This window comes from Amphiprion ocellaris, chromosome 23 (genome assembly GCF_022539595.1).
Source record: "Amphiprion ocellaris isolate individual 3 ecotype Okinawa chromosome 23, ASM2253959v1, whole genome shotgun sequence".
Taxonomy (NCBI): Eukaryota; Metazoa; Chordata; class Actinopteri; family Pomacentridae; genus Amphiprion; species Amphiprion ocellaris.
The window spans coordinates 18,079,462-18,096,994 of NC_072788.1; the positions used below are offsets into that span (position 1 = coordinate 18,079,462).

The following is a 17,533-nucleotide window of genomic DNA, read 5'->3' on the forward strand; positions in this document are numbered from 1 at the left end:
AGCTCATAGTGTAGCTAGTTTTGGATCCATTTGCCAGTCGGATTAGCAGAAAGAAATCTTAAGATTGTGTATGCCATTAATTTGAATCTATCCAACTACACCCAGCTGCTAGCTATCATTATCCTGGCAATTCACAGTCAACAGACCGGTTCCTTAAAACATGACACTATGTACCTACTACCTGGTTACAGGTACCTGCTGGTCTTAATGAGTCTTTGGCAATTCCAGTATTTCATGAAGAGCTTTTGAATATTTAAATCCCTGCTGTAGGAAATAACAGTACTTAAAATAACTTGTGATGTGTTGATTGTAGCAAATTTTCTTGAGCAAAACCAACACTTATGAGTAATGGCCACAAACATTTCAACACTGTGCAATCTTAAAGAAATATCAATTCCTAACCCTTGAGAAGTTCAAATTTTTTGCTTAATAGATAGACTTAAGCCAAAATTTTTCATACCCCTGTCAAATACAAGAAATTTGATATAAATAGGACACACAAGAAAGCCTGAAGCCATAGCCAATTTATTTAAGGTAGAAAGTGTAAAGAAACATCTTTAACCCTTTGATGCGCAACATGGGTCCAAAGTGACCTAAATCCAATGGAAAATGGGCATCTCCTGACCCACGCTGCGTATCAAAGGGTTAACAGGGTGAAAACAAAAAAATCACACTGTCCAAAATTGTGTCGCAATAATCAATTGCAAACCCCTTCTGTTAATCACAGCCTCTAAACGATTTTTGTTGTTGTTGCTCACAAGCTTCTTGCAAGCATCTGCAGGAATTTTGGACCGTTCCTCCTTCACAAATGTTTCAAGATCCTTGAGGTTGGAAGGTTTCTATGCTGTCACCCATTTCTTGAGCTCCATCCATAGGTTCTCAATGGGGTTCAAGTCAAGACTGTGACTTGGCCACTTCATAACATTAATGTCATTGTCCTGGAACCATTTCTTCAGCACCTTGGCTGTATGCTTCGGATCATCGTCCTGCTGATAGGTCCAACGCTCCCCCAGGTTCAGGTTCTCTGCTGCCTGCTTGGGGTTTTCTTCCAGACTCTTGATCTACTGCTCTGTCCTCATGACGCCTTCCACTTCAACCAAGTTGCCAGGCCACCCTACAGTATCATACTTCCACCTCCGTATTTCACAATAGGGACTGTTTTCTTTTGGCTTGTAGGCTTCACCCTTCTTTTGCCAGATGAAAGCCACATCTCTGTGCCCAAAAAGCTCAATTTTTGTTTCATCTGACCACAGAACAGACAACCAGAAACTTTTGTCTTTCTCTAGGCATGAAGGTCAGACGAGCTTTGACATGCTTTGGTTGAAGCAGGGTGAGTCTTTCTGAGTTGACGTCCATAGAGACCATTTTGGTGCAGTATCTGCTGGAGTGTCTGCCTTGATAGTCACACTACTTGCACTCCATTCCTTCAGGATAGCCTTGGTAATCGTCCTTGGATTGTTTTCAACATCTCACTTAATCTTTCTGGCAAGCTTAGGTGACTTCTGACCACATCCTTTGAGGTTTTTGACTGTGTGAAATTATTGGTGCGTCTTGTTGACACTAGTTAGCACTGTTGCCACTGGCACCTGAAATTATTTGGCAGTTTGGTCTTTGCCATGGCAAGTCTTGCGTTGACTTGAAAATGACTGAAATGTCACAAGCAAGTCGACTTTTACAGTCAGAAAACTGGTTAAAAAACAAAACAAAACAAAAAAAAAACAACAGCTCAGAAACATTGAAAACAATATTAAAGACTTTAGAACCTTGGAGAGGACGCTTTGTTTGAACATCCTATGACTATCTGTCTTGGTATCACTGAAGGTATGAATAATTTTGAACATGGTGACTTTTTGTCAAATTTAACATGTAACTTCACATAATTAGTCATGGTCATTGGACTTTTAAATATTTTGAATAATCTCAAATCTACAACATGTTTTGACTTACTTCACATTTTTTTGTTTACTACATAATTCTGTATGTGTTGATTCATAATTTTGATGCCTTCAGTGAGAATCTGCAATGTAAATAGTCATGAAAATAAAGAAAAATCATTAAATGAGAAGGTGTGTCCAAACTTTTGACTGGTACTATACATGTCAATAAATTAAAGACCTACTAAAACAACTGTAGGCCTTACTAATGCGACTATGTAAAAAATATTGGCTACAAAAAAAAAAAAAAAACAAGTATAGCAGTCAATAAAATATACTTTTCCAAGTTTGGTAACAGATTAAGATAGATTTTCAGTCACTGCCCTCAATGTATGCTCATCTGTAACTAACTTGACAAGGTTTCATTAAAGATTTACCAATATGTGGCTTGGATTCTATTATGTAATACCACACAGGCTTTCAATGGGATGTCAAGTGTGCATGTGACTAACAACTGGCCTGTTCTAAAATTAGAAACTAGAATCCTCTCTCCACCCAAACACCATAACAGAAAGCAGCCTCTCAAGTCAAATCTTCTTATTATAGATATTACATCTGGGTGCATTTTTAATCCTCCACCGTCCCACACTGCATTCCTACTGGGAGAAAGTATGTTGTTTTTATCTCAAAATAACAAACATAGCCATGAGCAACAGACCTTTGAGGTGTTTTTATTAATTTCACTTTGACATCAGTACAGAGACCACATACTTTTTTCTCAATTTTCTTTTTTTCTTTTCCTGCAACATCTTCCTCAAAGCTTCAAAAATTGGAACCAAAGTCATAGCTAATACAAAACAGAGCTGATGTTAGTGAACAATGTCTAGATATCAGTAAAGAGTCCAAAGCAAAAACACTAAAGACAAAAAAAAAAAGAAATCAAACACACTCCTGCCACACACTCCCATACCTGATGAAAACAGAGACAAACAGGATAAAGAAGAAAAGCAACATGCTGTGAGGGAACGGGAGGAAATATGTCGACTTTTATTCATATCATATATTACACTAACAAAGTACGCCAACTTATTTATCTATCTAGCCTTTTGTAGCATGCTAACACAGGTAGCACGGCCTGGACTGAAGTTTACCTTAAAGGTGCAGTGCATCTGAAAAGCAAATGAGCTTTGAAAGCAGAATACTTGCGGGGTGAGGTCAGAATCAGTTTACTCAGAACATTACATTTGCCTCCAGTGCTGTCTAGCATGCGGGTACATTTGATTGCAAACAATTCCTCCAGAAAACAGACTTGTGTTTTATCGTCTTCAGCTTCAGATTTCTACCTCCACCACAACACAGAGGAAACTAGTGGAGATGAATTGACTCTTTCTACAGAAGAAACTGCTGTACTGTGTGCTGTGGCTTATGCCAAGTAACAAGAAAACACTTCTTAGCTGGCGATGACACCATTGAGATTTTTTTAAATACTGTATTTGAAGCAGACAACACACTGTCAGCAATGTTTTTTCTGTAGAAAGAATTACTAAAAGTCACAGATGTAATTGTGCTTCTAATTCTGATTTTATTCAGCCTAAACGATCTGTGACAAGAGCCTTGTTTTCACCCATCAGGAGAAATTAAATACAACCAAAACACACGCATGGCAAGAGGTAAGTAAAGGATTCTTAAAATGATTTCATTTGGTTGATCTGACCCCAAACATAAACAGACTAAACAAAAAAAAGTGTTCCAGTAGCTTGTATCGAGTCAAATGAAAATGACGACATGCCGTTTAAAGCTACAATATGCAACTTAGTCACATTCAAATAAATAAATAGAACAACATTATCACTCTGTATGCAGGCCTGATTATCCTTCATACACACTGTCTGCTTTCTCAGCGCCTGTGTGAAAACCCACCCAGTTGACAGAGTGAAGGCTAACAGCTAGCATCTCTAATAGAAAAGTTGCATATTTTGGCTTTTACCGCCCAGAAATCTGAATGAGACACCATGCATGCATGCATGAGGAATCAATCAAGACGGGTGTGAGGCGATCACAGTGCAACGACACACAGCAGAGGGCATGCACAGGGAAGAATGTTCCACAAGAGAAAACATTCAGCATACAGGCAGATATCTGAGTAGTAGTTGTTCGAGTAATTACTGCATTGAGAGGCAGTGAAAGAACGACCTTCCACTGCTGGTCATTCAGTACTGAGGGGACATGTGGAAACACTTTGGGGGCCGAAACACTTAATATACGTGTGGTTTCACTTCTGTCTATTTATTCATCCCTTAAAACAATATAAAGACGTAGCAGTAGTGCCAACATGTGACTATGTTTTTTTTTTTTTTTTTTTTTTTTTACCGAGTTCAAAAACACCATTTAAACAATCACAAGTAATCATATTAAACAAAAGTCAGGGTCAAGAATATGATACAGCCTATATAAAGGGTGAGAATCTGTTTCCAGCTTACACTACAACATGCACTTAGTGGCAGTCAAAAGAAAAACAAAGTGACAAACAGAGCTCTAGAATAACCACTCAGAAAACGGCCTCATCTTCTCCAGCTACACTCTGCAAACTGCACCTACTCATTTTGTTGCACCAACCCCCTAATCTCCAAGTGTCTTCTCCACACTGCTGAGGTTTGTATGGAGTGTCAAACGTGCCAAAATCGTAGTCATGACTTAGACAGGCGTTTACTGTAAAAATAAACTAATGCATTTTAAAAAGCTACAACGAACTGACTGTTATATTTTAATAAAAAAAAAAAAAAAAAAGCAGAATTACTGCCAAGACACTAAATGTTCCTCTTTCCTTCCATTTAACCCCATGTCCTCTTTGTCTAAGGAGTTTGTCAAGACACAAGCTCTGATTGGCCACTCTCATAAAATAACAACAAATTTATTTCATTTAAAAAATGACTGAGTATACTAATGAATTGCTTAAAAAATTAAACTTTTAATGTTCTTTAGAGGGAACATAACCGCATATTTTTTCAATACTTAAAATCACACACTGCAAAAGTGTGGCATTCTTGACACTCCATAATCTCAACACAACAGCAATCTGGGAAGCCATTTTGGGTTTTAAGATGTAGGGATCGAGGCATCAGAAAGTGTCACTTAACCTATCAAACAATCCCAAATTCATTCCTCAAGAGGACTCTGATAGGCCTCCTGTTTATAATTATTAAGCTTAATAACACTTAACATAACTCTTACAATGCTGTTGTCAAGCTAGTAGGGAGTCAAAGCAGCCATCCTATAATTAATATCAATAACAGTAATAAGTAGTGATAAGAACAATCAGAATTTACAAGTGAATGTGACCTCAACACTTTGTGACTTGAACAGGTGCGACAAAAGGAGTTAGGACTGCTGTACGTGAGGAACTTTCCTTTGATATAAAAAGCGAGGCTAACGTGTTCCATACAGCAGAGAGAGCCTGTAGTTTTCTTAAGGTGTATATACATAGAGAAAACTGTTCAAAAAATGCATCTGATCAAAAGAGGGTGAACTAGACCAAATTATCACAGCTGGCTCAGTGTTTCAATCCTTTTTTATTTCAACCTGCTCATGGTTTAAAAAAAAAAAAAAAAAAAAAGAAGTTCAGTGCATTGCAGAATCTTACATAGAGACGTGCCTGTAAGGTGAATGGAAACAACCTCAACAACAGGCCAATCAGTAACAGCAACCCATTACCAGCTTCTAAAAATGAACTCTTCTGGAACTATAGAACAGCTGTAGAGCAAGAGAGCAGGATAAGACTAGCCACAATAACACCCAAGAGATTGGTTTTCTTTTTTCGCTTTTTTTTTCTTTTTTTTTTACTTTTCGTAAACTTTTCCAGCTTAAATTAGCCGTTTACCTTCAGGGAAACGTGTGGTTTAAAGTACAGACATTTGCTTTTTTCTGTGACATAAACAGCCATCATCCACCCCCCTGCTCGCTGTACATGACAAAACCAGGAAACCAGGTCATAGATTCAGTCTAGTTCACTCGACCCTGCCTCCATTCCCCCGTGGCACGCCCACAGACAGGCGGGGTCCGCCGCGGCGATACATCACACCTTGCTAGCGACGTGCTTCCTGTCTGCACAGGCACAGTTCTTTTCTAATGCTTGTAAGTTAAGCTGCGCAGTAGTTTTACATTGAATATCGAAAAGCTCAGAGATTTTTCTACCTAGCAAGGTTCAGTGTAGTAGGGTGGTGATGGTTGAATGGAGTGAGGAGGAGGAGTTAGACTGGGGCGGGGGTTAAACTGGAGAGGGATCGGGGAAGGTATGGGGGTTTAAGATGATGGAGATGTGGATGATGGTAATATGGAGGTTTCTAATGTGGGGTTTGATCATTCAGTTTTGCTGCGCTTCACAGCCCCAGGAAGTTTCTCTTGCAACCTGTGAGAGAAAAGCATAACAGGTGTGAAAACCAAACATCTGTTAACTGTATTTATGCTTTAAAGCAGCTGGTTGTCAGATGTTTCTACAACACCCTGACACTGAGGACTAGAGGTACTTACTTGGTGATTGTGGTGTTAACTTGAGTACGTGCCAGATCGATGTACTGATCAATCTGGGTCTGGAGGGAGAAAAGGACATTTCAGAGAGAACACGATTACTTCAAAGAAACAAAATGAAATACTACCACTGTTTTTAAGAACCAAAAAAGCCTAAGAGCTACTAATTCATTTTTATGGTCACTTTTTGGGTTTTAATTGTCTGATATTGTGCACTTGATGAAATTATCAGATCCTATTGCAGAAGAGGAACACCTGCTGAAGCGTCCAGCATGGACAGGGTACATCCTGTTGTAAGGGCGTTTTGCTGCAGGAACTGGATAACTTGAATGTAATTGGCCCATTGGATTCTTTAAAGCTTGTGAGAAACTAACATAATATTTGTTAGAAGTCATGATGGAGGAAATGTCATCTTTACTGTTAGTAAGCTCAGCATGGTGTTCTCACTCAGTCACTCAAAAACTTATTATTAACCTCTCTGTAACTATCTAACCACAGCCTTAGTTGAAATGCTTTCATTACACTTTATTACTATCACTTCGCCAAGGAACATAGTGGAGTTATGTGACGACCGGCATGTTTGTCTGTCTGTCTGTCTGTCAGCAACATTACTCAAAAACGGATAAACGGCTTTGGATGAAATCTTCAGGAAAGGTCAGAAATGACACAAGGACCACCTGATTAGATTTTGGCAGTGATGTGGCTTATAGTCTGGATCCATGGATTTATTAAAGATTTCTGTATCATGGTGAGATAGCTCAGGCTGGACCTGAATATCCGAAAATCTGAATATTCAGTCGTTGTGGTGGTATCCGAATATTAATTTTGAGATCCAAATACTCGACTTTTCGCCCCACCCCGCCCATTAATTTGGCCTGAATATCCAGAGTCCAAAAGTTGCTATTCAGACCAGCCCTACAGATAGCGGCACGGCGTCACTGTAACTATGACAACAAGTGAACACTATGTCAGCTGCCTGCTGATGATCACATGATTGCGATCCTACTACAAATCGATCACTCCAGACTTACTGGGACTTATCCGTTGGAAATCATACAAGGAACAATTGATTAAACTGTGGGGGTGTTTCTCAGTCCCATCAATTCCTGCCGCCTGCTACATATTAAGGTCACACAATTCGGCATCCGTACATAACGTACACATGGATAACACACACTTGTGCTCAGCGCAAGGTAATTTTTTATAAAAGATTTCATCTGTCAGAAATCATACAACGACTGAGCAGCCTTGGCGGAGTACTGCGCTCTCTGAGTGCTTCTCTTGTTACTAGAATGTCATACAAGCTATTTTTGATTGCAACTGTAAAACTTTCCAATCAGCACAGTGCTGAAGTTAAAATTTTAAACTGAGTATAGATCCTTCCCAAGTCAGACATTTTGGCTTGTAGTAACAGTGAAAGTACAGAAGTATTAACAGTAGCTGCATTCCACTTAAGGGAGGTCTTGCATTTGCACATGCTGGTTCACTATGATGGCTTACACAGGCTGAGTACATGAGTACAAATTTTAACTAAAACCGACTGACAGCAGCTACAAGGACACCCCTGTTAGGCCACTGTGACCAATAAGCTACAGCTACGCAAACAAAACAAACTTCTTGTAAAGTCAGAAAGTCCCCATTTTGCATAATATGCATCATCTAAATGCCAACAGCCATCTATCTTGTTGGTCTTAACAGTGGAATGACTTCATGTCCTCAGCAGCTATACTGTGTGAGCAACAAGAGGCATGCAGAAAGCCCTTAGTGTCTGATGAAGACTGCAGTCATCAAGTGAGCTCATTGCTGATGGGTACGTTTGCTAACTGCTGACATCATTGCAGTGCTCAGAGGGCATCTGAGACTCAGTATGTCATCTGATATATTCATCCTGACCTGGGACAGAGGGTCACACTCTCACCTTGTTCTTCTCGTAGATAGGAGGCACAGCGAAGAGCAGGATGTCAGCTGGAGAACACAGAAAGTCAACAGAAACATTAGAAAATCAGCAGGATCTTTTCTGAGATATGGTCTGACTAGCTAACACTAAAACAAATTGTCCACTGTCTAGCCCCAAAACACCAGCCAGGCTCACAGTGTGGTGCAGCTCAGACCGTGACATGGGTGGATGGATGACTCATCACCAGGTCTAGTTCCTCCCACAGTAAACAAATGAAACTAACATATCACATAAATGACAGCTGGCATGTTGCACTGCTGACATCCTTTACATTCACAGGAAATTGGATTTTAATATCACTCAATACTATGTCTACACTATGCTGTCTGCAGGGGTGGAGACAAACATCATCACCAGCACCCATTTTAGAGATATTATGGCTTCACCTCTGGGAAGCCGTCATGTCCTGCATATTTACATGCAGTCTAATGTCCAAACTATCACTGTGAAATTTATCGCACCAATGGGAACAAACTACAATATCCATGCCTCTTTCGTGTAAAATCAGCCAAAGCTGGGCCAAATCACAGCATATCTCTTTTTCTCAGCCTACATTAATTCCTTTCAGTTTCAGATAATAATTTACCATTATTTTTGAAACATGCACTGCTTGGTGCTTTATTTTGCTACTGCCTGTGCAACAGAAGCGGTAAAATCCCCATTAAAGCGGATTCACAAATTGGTCCTCTGCAATTCTAAACATACAACAATAGTCTTTCCACTCCCAATTATTTTTAATAGAACATAATAATAGAATCATTTCATAATGCAACATTACCACCAACTACAGTCCCAAATGACCACAGAGGTGATCAGCATCTTATTTCACTAAAATCTCTTCACACACTGCCCTCTTAACTGACCAGCTGTTATAATCTCTATGGTAGAGATAGATGGAATACAGTCTTTGCTGTATCCTTAGAGCATTAAGTTTTGTGCACAACTTTTCCTTGGCTACATTTATGAAAGTTATTTTTTATGTTGTGCTAGTTAAAGAGATACAACAACTTCTGAAAAATTTCACAAACATTTGTGATGACTTAATAGTCAGCAAAACCATGTCTGTCCAAATCTCATGTGAAACATTTACGTATAGTTTCTCAGCAGCTACTCAAATCTAAAGACTGTAAGATATAAATGGAACGAGCGGCTCCGTCGGTTTTCAAATGAAGTCAAACCATCAGACAGAACTTTCCTAATGAGAGCTATCCACCATGGGAAAGTACAGTGGGTTAGCTGGTCACCAGTCCTCCTGCAGCCTTATAACCTTTGAGCCATCTTGTCAACCCACTGCACATCATCAAACTAAATGAACACAGAAGCCTCCATACAACAGCCAAGGGCTGTTATGACCTTCCACAGACTGCTGTCTGTAACTTTAAGATGCTGATCTTCTTTAATAGCATGTCAACACTGGGATGCTTCTGCTAAAAAAATTCAACAACCCTAATCTAAACATACTTAGTCAAGGCTTTGAAAAACTACAAAAGTCAACACAAATGTCAGGAGCTGACTGATTTTTGGGGAATGTTCCCATTATTTCTTTTAGGAGTTGAGACAACAAAGAAGTGGCTGGTCTGCATTTGTTTATTTGCACTCTGAGCATTTCAGTGGGTAACACAAAATCATTGGCCCTTTCTGAAACCTAAAGAATGTGACATGTTTCTTGGATCCTATTGTACTTACCCAAGATGAGAATGGTGATTCCATTGAAGACAGCTCCTACGTAGGTCAACAGCCACATGACCACAGCCAGCTGGAGAGACACAACAACCACACAGGACAACTTAGAGTTGAAACTTTTTACAGTTCATACGACAATATGCAACACTTTACATACACAAAGTTTTAATTGAAACTTAAGCCAATACAAATGATGACGATGGTGCCTATAGAGCCCCACTAGTGAAAGGCACACTTGGTTACTGTGAGTGCAACGAAAGGCGGTTGTGTCTGAGCTGGTGGTCTGCCTTGTTTTGGACCGAGTTAATCTTTTCTCGGCTGCTTTAAAGTGAGAAGCTCATCACTTTTTTGGGGGGCGATTTTGTGTCGGCAATAGACGCGATAGCAGGCTGATGAGCTCCAATTGTCCATGTCAGTGTCTGTTGCCTTCATGTCGCACTTGCAATCATCCTTGAAGAAGGTTGGGTCAGCCAGTCGGTCAGGTTCCTACAGCTGTTCACCCTACAGCAGATCTTTTGGGATTCTCCCATCAGGCATGCGGTCAATGCAGCTGTGCAAGCAGCATTGCTCCAGCAGAGCAAAGATGGAAGATAGTTGTGCCTGGCAGAGAACCTTACCGTTTGTCACATGGTCTTGCCAACTGATGTTCAGGATATGTTGAAGGCAGCACAGGTGACAGACAGTTAGATGTTGTTGGTGTCTAGCAAGCATGGGCCAGCTTTTGCTGCCATACAGGAGTGTGCTCAAGACACAGGCACGGTATTCATGCTTTCCGTGCAAGAAGTTAGTTTGTTGATTTGCCACACTCTCAGTGCAAGCCTGCAAAATGTCATAGCAGCTATGGCTGCTTTAGCCGTCGAGATCACTTCAGACTGTGGAGCTCAAGTAGGTGAAGCTGGAAACCACTTCAAGCTCGTAGTCATTGATGGTAAATTTGGGAGTGTCCGCAACACCTTGGGTCATGATGATTGTCTTCAAGCCTCCTACGAGGTTGAAATCACTACAGGCTTTTGAAAATGATTCCAACATGTTTTGCAGTTGTTGGTGAGAATGAGCCACAAGTGCCGCATCAACTGGAAATAACATGTCTCTGACTGTAACATGTCTCACCTTACTCCTGGCTTTCAAGCGAGAGAGGTTAAACAAATGACCGTCAGTCGTGGTTGGAGATGGATTCCATCTGTTGTGTTGCCAAAAGCGCACTGCAGCACAGCAGCAAAGAAGATGCTGAAAAGTCTCTGCTGTCAATGGCATTTCTCCTACCGTCGAGAGTTAGCCCCTGGTGCTGCACTCAGTGCCAGTTGAGGGTAAGCTGATGACAGGTGACCGCTATCTCTATGTGTTATTTCCATTGTGATGTTGTAGTAACACTGAAGTATTCTCTCCAGTACCCACTTGTGCGCAGGCCTAGGCAAACTGTTCAGGGGTTAGTAATCTGCTCAGTGTTTATGACCCCTCTCTCCACACCACTAATGTTCTCCAAGAGAGTGGCAAGGGCTAATGTAGCTCGGCACCAGCACTGTCACGGGTTGTCAGTATATAGTAATTGCTATATCCAACTACAGGACCCCACTCCTGATTGTACCTCAGGGTTTAGTCTTGAAGCAAAGGGTAATGGCAAAGTATCAGAGGTTTGTGATCAGAGTTTTCTTTCTCCTAGGTAGGTTGCCTGTCAAGGTTAGCGAGCCCCAGTCTACAAATTCAATATACATTCATCGGGCATAACATTATGACCACCTGCTTAATACTGTGTTGGTCCCCCTTTTGCCGCCAAAACAGCCCTGACCCAACGAGGGTCCCTAGACCCCTGAAGGTGTGCTTATGGTATCTGGCACCAAGATGTTAGCAGCAGATCCTAGAAGTCCTGGAAGCTGTGAGGTCGGGCCTCCATGGATCAGACTTGTTTCTCCAGCACATCCCACAGATGCTCCATTGGATAGAGATCTGGGGAATTTGGAGGCCAAGTCAACACCCCAAACTTCTTGTTGTGCTCCTCAAACCGTTCCTGAACCATTTTTGCTTTGTGGCATGCCTGGTACTCCCAATGGTGAAGACTTGAAGAAGTGGAGCTAGGTAGCCTTTCACTTTGTAAGGTTTATTTTTTATAAGCATGGCTGCTATACAAACTGCAATCACACCTCACTGAAATCTGATAACAACAGGAGCCTAAATGTGGTCTGGCTGATCTAATCACATTCTGATTGCAAAATGTTCTATGTATATTTACACCTTTGGTTAAGATATGTTTTCTTATTATCCAGACAAGTTATCTGATTTAATATTAACACTGTACTAACCAACTTTAGCGACACCAGGGAAGTCCCACTTCAGTTTTAGAAAAGGTACAATTAGCCAGAATAATCTACCTGTCTGGGTGTGAAACACTCAGGAAAGGACAGGTCAACATATCAACCTCTAACTTAAAAAAAACAAAACAAAAAAAAAAAACGCCTTGGGAGGCTTCGGTATTAAGTTCTCATCTGCGTCTGTGTTTCCAGTGTATTTTACAAACTAGGACATACATGTCATTACAAAGGCCACAGTGGGACCGTCCTCATTTTTCCATTTAATCAAATAAGAGTGATTGTGAGAGTGACAACAACAGAAGAGATGGCTCTGATATTGATACAGGTTTTCTTTCATCCTTCTTTGATGTCACATCTGTTTGGCTGGCAACAAATAGCAGCACTGCTGAAAACCTCGAGTTAGTTGGTTGGTTAGTTAGCCAGTACAGTATTATCTTCTGATTTTGTTAAGAACAGAGTATAAAATAAAAAAATCTTCCACTTAAAGCATTCAAAATCTCAAATGTTAATCTAAGGTCATGGTCAGAGAAATTATTTTCATTTAATTATACGCTGATCGAAACTTTACAAGCTATTCAAAATATTAAATAATAAACTCTGAGTTATCACACCGACTTTGTTTCAAAATGTATGATGTGATGCTGGACACTTAATAAAGCATTGCATAATTATTTTATGAGTAAAACCTTTGACACTGTCCACAGTGCTCTGATCATTCCCATCAACACAGCATTAGTGGCTACAGAATTTTTAAATTCTCACACAGTATGTTTGAGTAATGTTTATTCTGTTCTTAATTTGCTTAGTTTTTTCTCTTTAAAAAATAAAATAAAACAAAACAAAAACAATTAAAAATACTGATAAAAAATACCATTAAAGTACTGGACCAATAAGCAGTCTTGGTAAAAGTAGAAATACCGATAAAAAAGGAACAATACCCATCGCTAGTAAACTGACAACCACTGATTAAAGGTACAGTTTAATCAGTTTAATCTGTGTGGGTCATAATCTCTATATAATTGTTATCCGGTAACATAATAATAGCAATCAGCGTTATTTTAAGGATGCTGATCCGATTCTGACTTTAAAGTAACCTTGTACTGAGTTACTATTGTACCAATCAAAGCTATAAAAGAGTGGGACTAGTATTTTGAAATAAGAAGAGAAAACTATCAAAACTATGAATGACACTGGACAGTGACTAACGGCAGAGCTGCTCACCTTTAGGGAGTCCACGAGGTCCTCAACCAGGAAGAGGCGGCTCATTTGCTTCAGGGCTCGGTTGATGTAGGTCAGACTGGCGTCCACGTGCTTGCGGAAAGTCTCTGGAGGGATGCTGACATCCTTATCTATCAGCGTTCTGCGGAGAGAGGGAGGAGAGGACGGTGAGCACAAAATGAGGCTAAGTAACACTGCATTAAAATCATACATAGCCAGGCTGTGGCGGTAGCATGATGATCTGTGGGAGGCTTACGGCTCAATGGCTACTTAAGCAAGTCTATGAATTTCTTGTTGAAATCAAGTGGCTGAAGTGCTGTTTCACAATGGAGAATTCCATTTTTTTCCCTGTGGAATACAGCTACTTTAAACTGTCAAATTTATTTACCTGTACTGCCGGCTTTGTTGCCTGTTTTGTAAGTACAGGTTAGCAAAAGGCCTGCATTTTTCAAATTTTGCTGTTGATATGGCCCAAACATAAAGCTTTCTCTATAGCTTTCTTTAGTCTTGATAAATTCATGTAGACTGTATAGTATAATTTAGTTAATTTCAAACTAAAAAAGTACAGCAGTCACATCATACCAACATAAACACAGTTCTTAATCAGTAATTATTTCCAGTCATTTCTACTATGCTGCTTTAACACTTCCTGAACAGATCGTTCACGAAGTAGAAATAGAAGTGACTTGAAATAATTAGTGAACATAAACTACAGTTGACAGCATATGGCAACAATGACACTTCAAAAACGATTAATATGATTTTAATAAACAAACCTTCTAAATCAGCTGCCAAGCAAAGATTTCTGGTTTACACTGAATCTGCTTTGTATATTTTATGATTTTAGTTACATATTACAGTAAATCGATTAGTCCTGTGCAATAAATCCTTTGGGGCAACAAGCATTTTAAAGTCATTGCTTTGCACTCTGAATGCTTCAATTTTTAAATATATTATAAACAAACCCATTAATGGAGGAAATCAGTGTTGATGCCATAATTGAAGGCGTTTAATAGCAGTGGGTGAATCAACAAAAACAACCAATTTTATCTGCTACCTTGGTGCAAGTCAGTAGTTATTCCATTGTAGAGTTGTGCTTTTTTTTTTTTTTTTTTTTTTTTTTTACATCAGTACATCAACTTTCATTTTCTCCTTTTTGAAATATTCAGTTTAGGAGCAAAAATGAGCTATAAGAAGAATTAAGTGTGGTGGCTGTAAAGAGGAACAGTGGTTTGAACTCTATGAAGCCTTCCCTCAGGCTCTGACACAACCCTAAAAGTTGTTCTATAAATAAAAGCAGAGAAGGCAGAGGTTATGTCAGGCAAGGAAACCTATTTGTCTTCAGAGCTGACTTTAGTTTAGTGGGTCATATGAAGCAGATGTATCCACCACACGACAGTGCAAGGCAACAGTGTGGCTTAGTGCACTGATACCTGTAATATCACATCAATCATTTGTGCTCTATACATGATTCCATACAGGCAGCTACAAAACAAAATCTTTCTTAAGGTAAATGTTTGCTTCTGTATGCTGAAATCATCTAAAAGTGCATTATCTAGCAAGTATCAGCCTTGCTAGCATTCCAGATATTGTCACCTCAGCCAACACACGAGGCAAATGTCTTCAGGAAGAAAAGTAAAGAGAAAAGTATTTTGCCACCTGAAACACTGAATACTTTGCCTCTGAAAATCAAACTATAAACATTTTGACTGGCCATAATTAACCCAGTCGATCAAACCAGTCAAACAACACATACGAAAAGGTCAAAGCAGTGTAATCCTGGACAGAAAACACAGGATCCGGTCTTACTTGAAAGGGTGTCCCTCGTTAGATTTCTGTACAGCCTGGACGACAGACTTGTAGATGCGGAAGGTGATGGTGACACAGAGCAGGGCCAGCAGCAGGTAGGAGGCCACACTGATGACGCTGAAGGCTGCCAGCGACAGCAGCAGCAGCATGGACAAGCCAAATACCAAGCCCGACTTCTTGGGGTCTCGCCAGTGGATCAGATCCTTAACTGCAAAGAGGTGGAGGGAGGGGTTAGACTGGTGTTGGTTTGCTCACAGTGAACTCTTATGATATTTGGTTGTACACTACAGTCTTCAAACATGTTTTGACCCTTTATATTGTTCCTCTAAAACAGGTAAACCTACGAACAGTGACAACTAAAGGAAAACCATGACCCTTTTACTCTCAGAGTCGGTGGATCTGTTGGTTCTGTTACACTGGAGGTCTTTTGCTAGCATGGTTTGGGAAGGCAGTGGTCTTTTCCACTTTGCCCCCATCCGTAGCGCACGAAAGGTCTCAAATGGTTTGATGAGTATGAAAATGATGTGAATCAAATCCTATTGCTTTGCAGTCATCAAATCTGAACCCTGTTAAACACCTAGAAGATATTTTGGACAATTGTGTTAGACAGTGTTGTCCATCACCATCATCAAAACACCAGATTAAGGAATATCATTTGGAAGAACGGTGTTCCATCTCTTCGGTAGAGTTCTACAGAATTAGAGAATAAATGACACTACTTTTGCCACCTGTCTGTTTGTCCATGACTTAACTACATAACGTATTAAGTGGAACATCGAGATTATATCCCTAAAATATTTTATGTTTTTGGAGATATTCTGAAATTGATTTAATCTTTTATCCTAACAAACTGAATATATTACAATTCCAAAATTAAATAAAGTGTGAGAAATCTATGCCTTTTTCTCATATTTCTGACCATTTGATCTGTTTAAAAATATATATTTTTAATCTGAATTCTTCTAATTTTGGCACAGATTTTTATTTGCTACAGATTAAAATTTAAAAGAAAATCCTTTATGCGAGAAAAATCAAGCAACTGGAAATTACCAGTAACAATTCAATACATCCTGTAGATGTTTTAATCTAAATAAAACTACAAAGAACAGTTCCACAATAAAAAAAAAAGCTTCCTATGGGCAGGACTAGTTTACTGACAGCAGCTTAAGAGCATTCAAAAAAACTGAAAAGTAGAAGCAGCTGATAACAATTAGCGGATGAATGGGATTTCAGAGCAGCAGAATGGAGAGATCAGCAGGGCCGGTAGAAATAGTGTTGTGGAAAAGCATTACAAATAAGGATTCAGTTACAAACCAATGATTATAAAAAGAAGTACTGAATCTACATTAATAAACTTAAATAGGAGCACATCAGTAAACACAAAGCCTGCTTGCTTAAATTATGTGAAATCATCGAACAGAAAAAACAGATATGTTGCTTAACAACTGTAAACCTATTCCAAAAAATAGGACCTGGTTCCCTTTGCAGTGGAAGCAAGTAAGACCTTTCCACTGAGGACCGCTGTTTTCAGGTAATTATTTGCAACTGGTTGCTTGAAGAGAGCAAATATGTTGGCATGAGCATTTAAAACTTGAAGAAGTATCCAACTGTGGCCCAATAAAACATAAATATGTGCCATAAATCTCCTCTGGCATCTGCAGCCCAGAATAACTAAAGGGAGGAACATTGCTGTAGATGCCCGTTTCGTGTATGTATGCATGTCCTGTGAGAAGTCGTGCATGCAGAAGTGATAGCCTCTATACACGGCAGTTATGTAATGCTGGAATGGGCTGGCACTCTCAACCTGCCGCTCCTTCACTGTGCATAGGGGAAAATGGGGATATTTAAAAAAGTCTTGTGTAAGTGGTGGTGGAAGAACCACGTGGGCTGATGCCTCAGGGACAGTTCAGGCCTCAGTGCTCCAGCAACTTTAATGGGAGCACACATTATATTAGGACCTTCACACACACTATAACACACAGACGAAAAGCAACTACAACAAACTCATTAAAGAAAAATGCATATTTTATGTTTAAAATAGTTTTCCTATGCTAAAAACTGGAAATGGAAGAAATTTTATTCCCATTTTTGATAAGTGAACCCTACTTTGATTATTTGCACAATGTAAATGCAATTTGCATATCTTTAGTTGTTTCCATGGT

General features: G+C 39.6%; 1 protein-coding gene and 1 long non-coding RNA gene across 4 annotated transcripts in view; both read right to left on the bottom strand.

The window, feature by feature from the left end:
• Nucleotides 1-506: 506 nt before the first annotated feature.
• LOC129348169 (uncharacterized) lies at nt 507-5,849 on the bottom strand. The gene is made up of 2 exons (XR_008600650.1): nt 1,511-5,849; nt 507-959 (listed from the first exon to the last, which is right to left on the bottom strand). It is a non-coding gene; the product is annotated as an uncharacterized LOC129348169 (long non-coding RNA).
• Nucleotides 5,850-6,086: 237 nt separating this feature from the next.
• The window catches only part of rtn3 (reticulon 3), a 32,494-nt gene continuing 21,047 nt past the window's right edge, over nt 6,087-17,533 (bottom strand). For all 3 annotated transcript variants that reach the window (XM_023297479.3, XM_023297480.3, XM_023297481.3), the window contains 6 exons: nt 15,372-15,579; nt 13,566-13,704; nt 10,042-10,111; nt 8,317-8,363; nt 6,402-6,460; nt 6,087-6,279 (listed from right to left, as the gene is read on the bottom strand). In XM_023297479.3, coding sequence (XP_023153247.2) covers nt 6,231-6,279; nt 6,402-6,460; nt 8,317-8,363; nt 10,042-10,111; nt 13,566-13,704; nt 15,372-15,579 — 572 coding nt within the window. In that variant the 3' untranslated portion in view covers nt 6,087-6,230. The remainder of the gene's footprint in view (nt 6,280-6,401; nt 6,461-8,316; nt 8,364-10,041; nt 10,112-13,565; nt 13,705-15,371; nt 15,580-17,533) is intronic.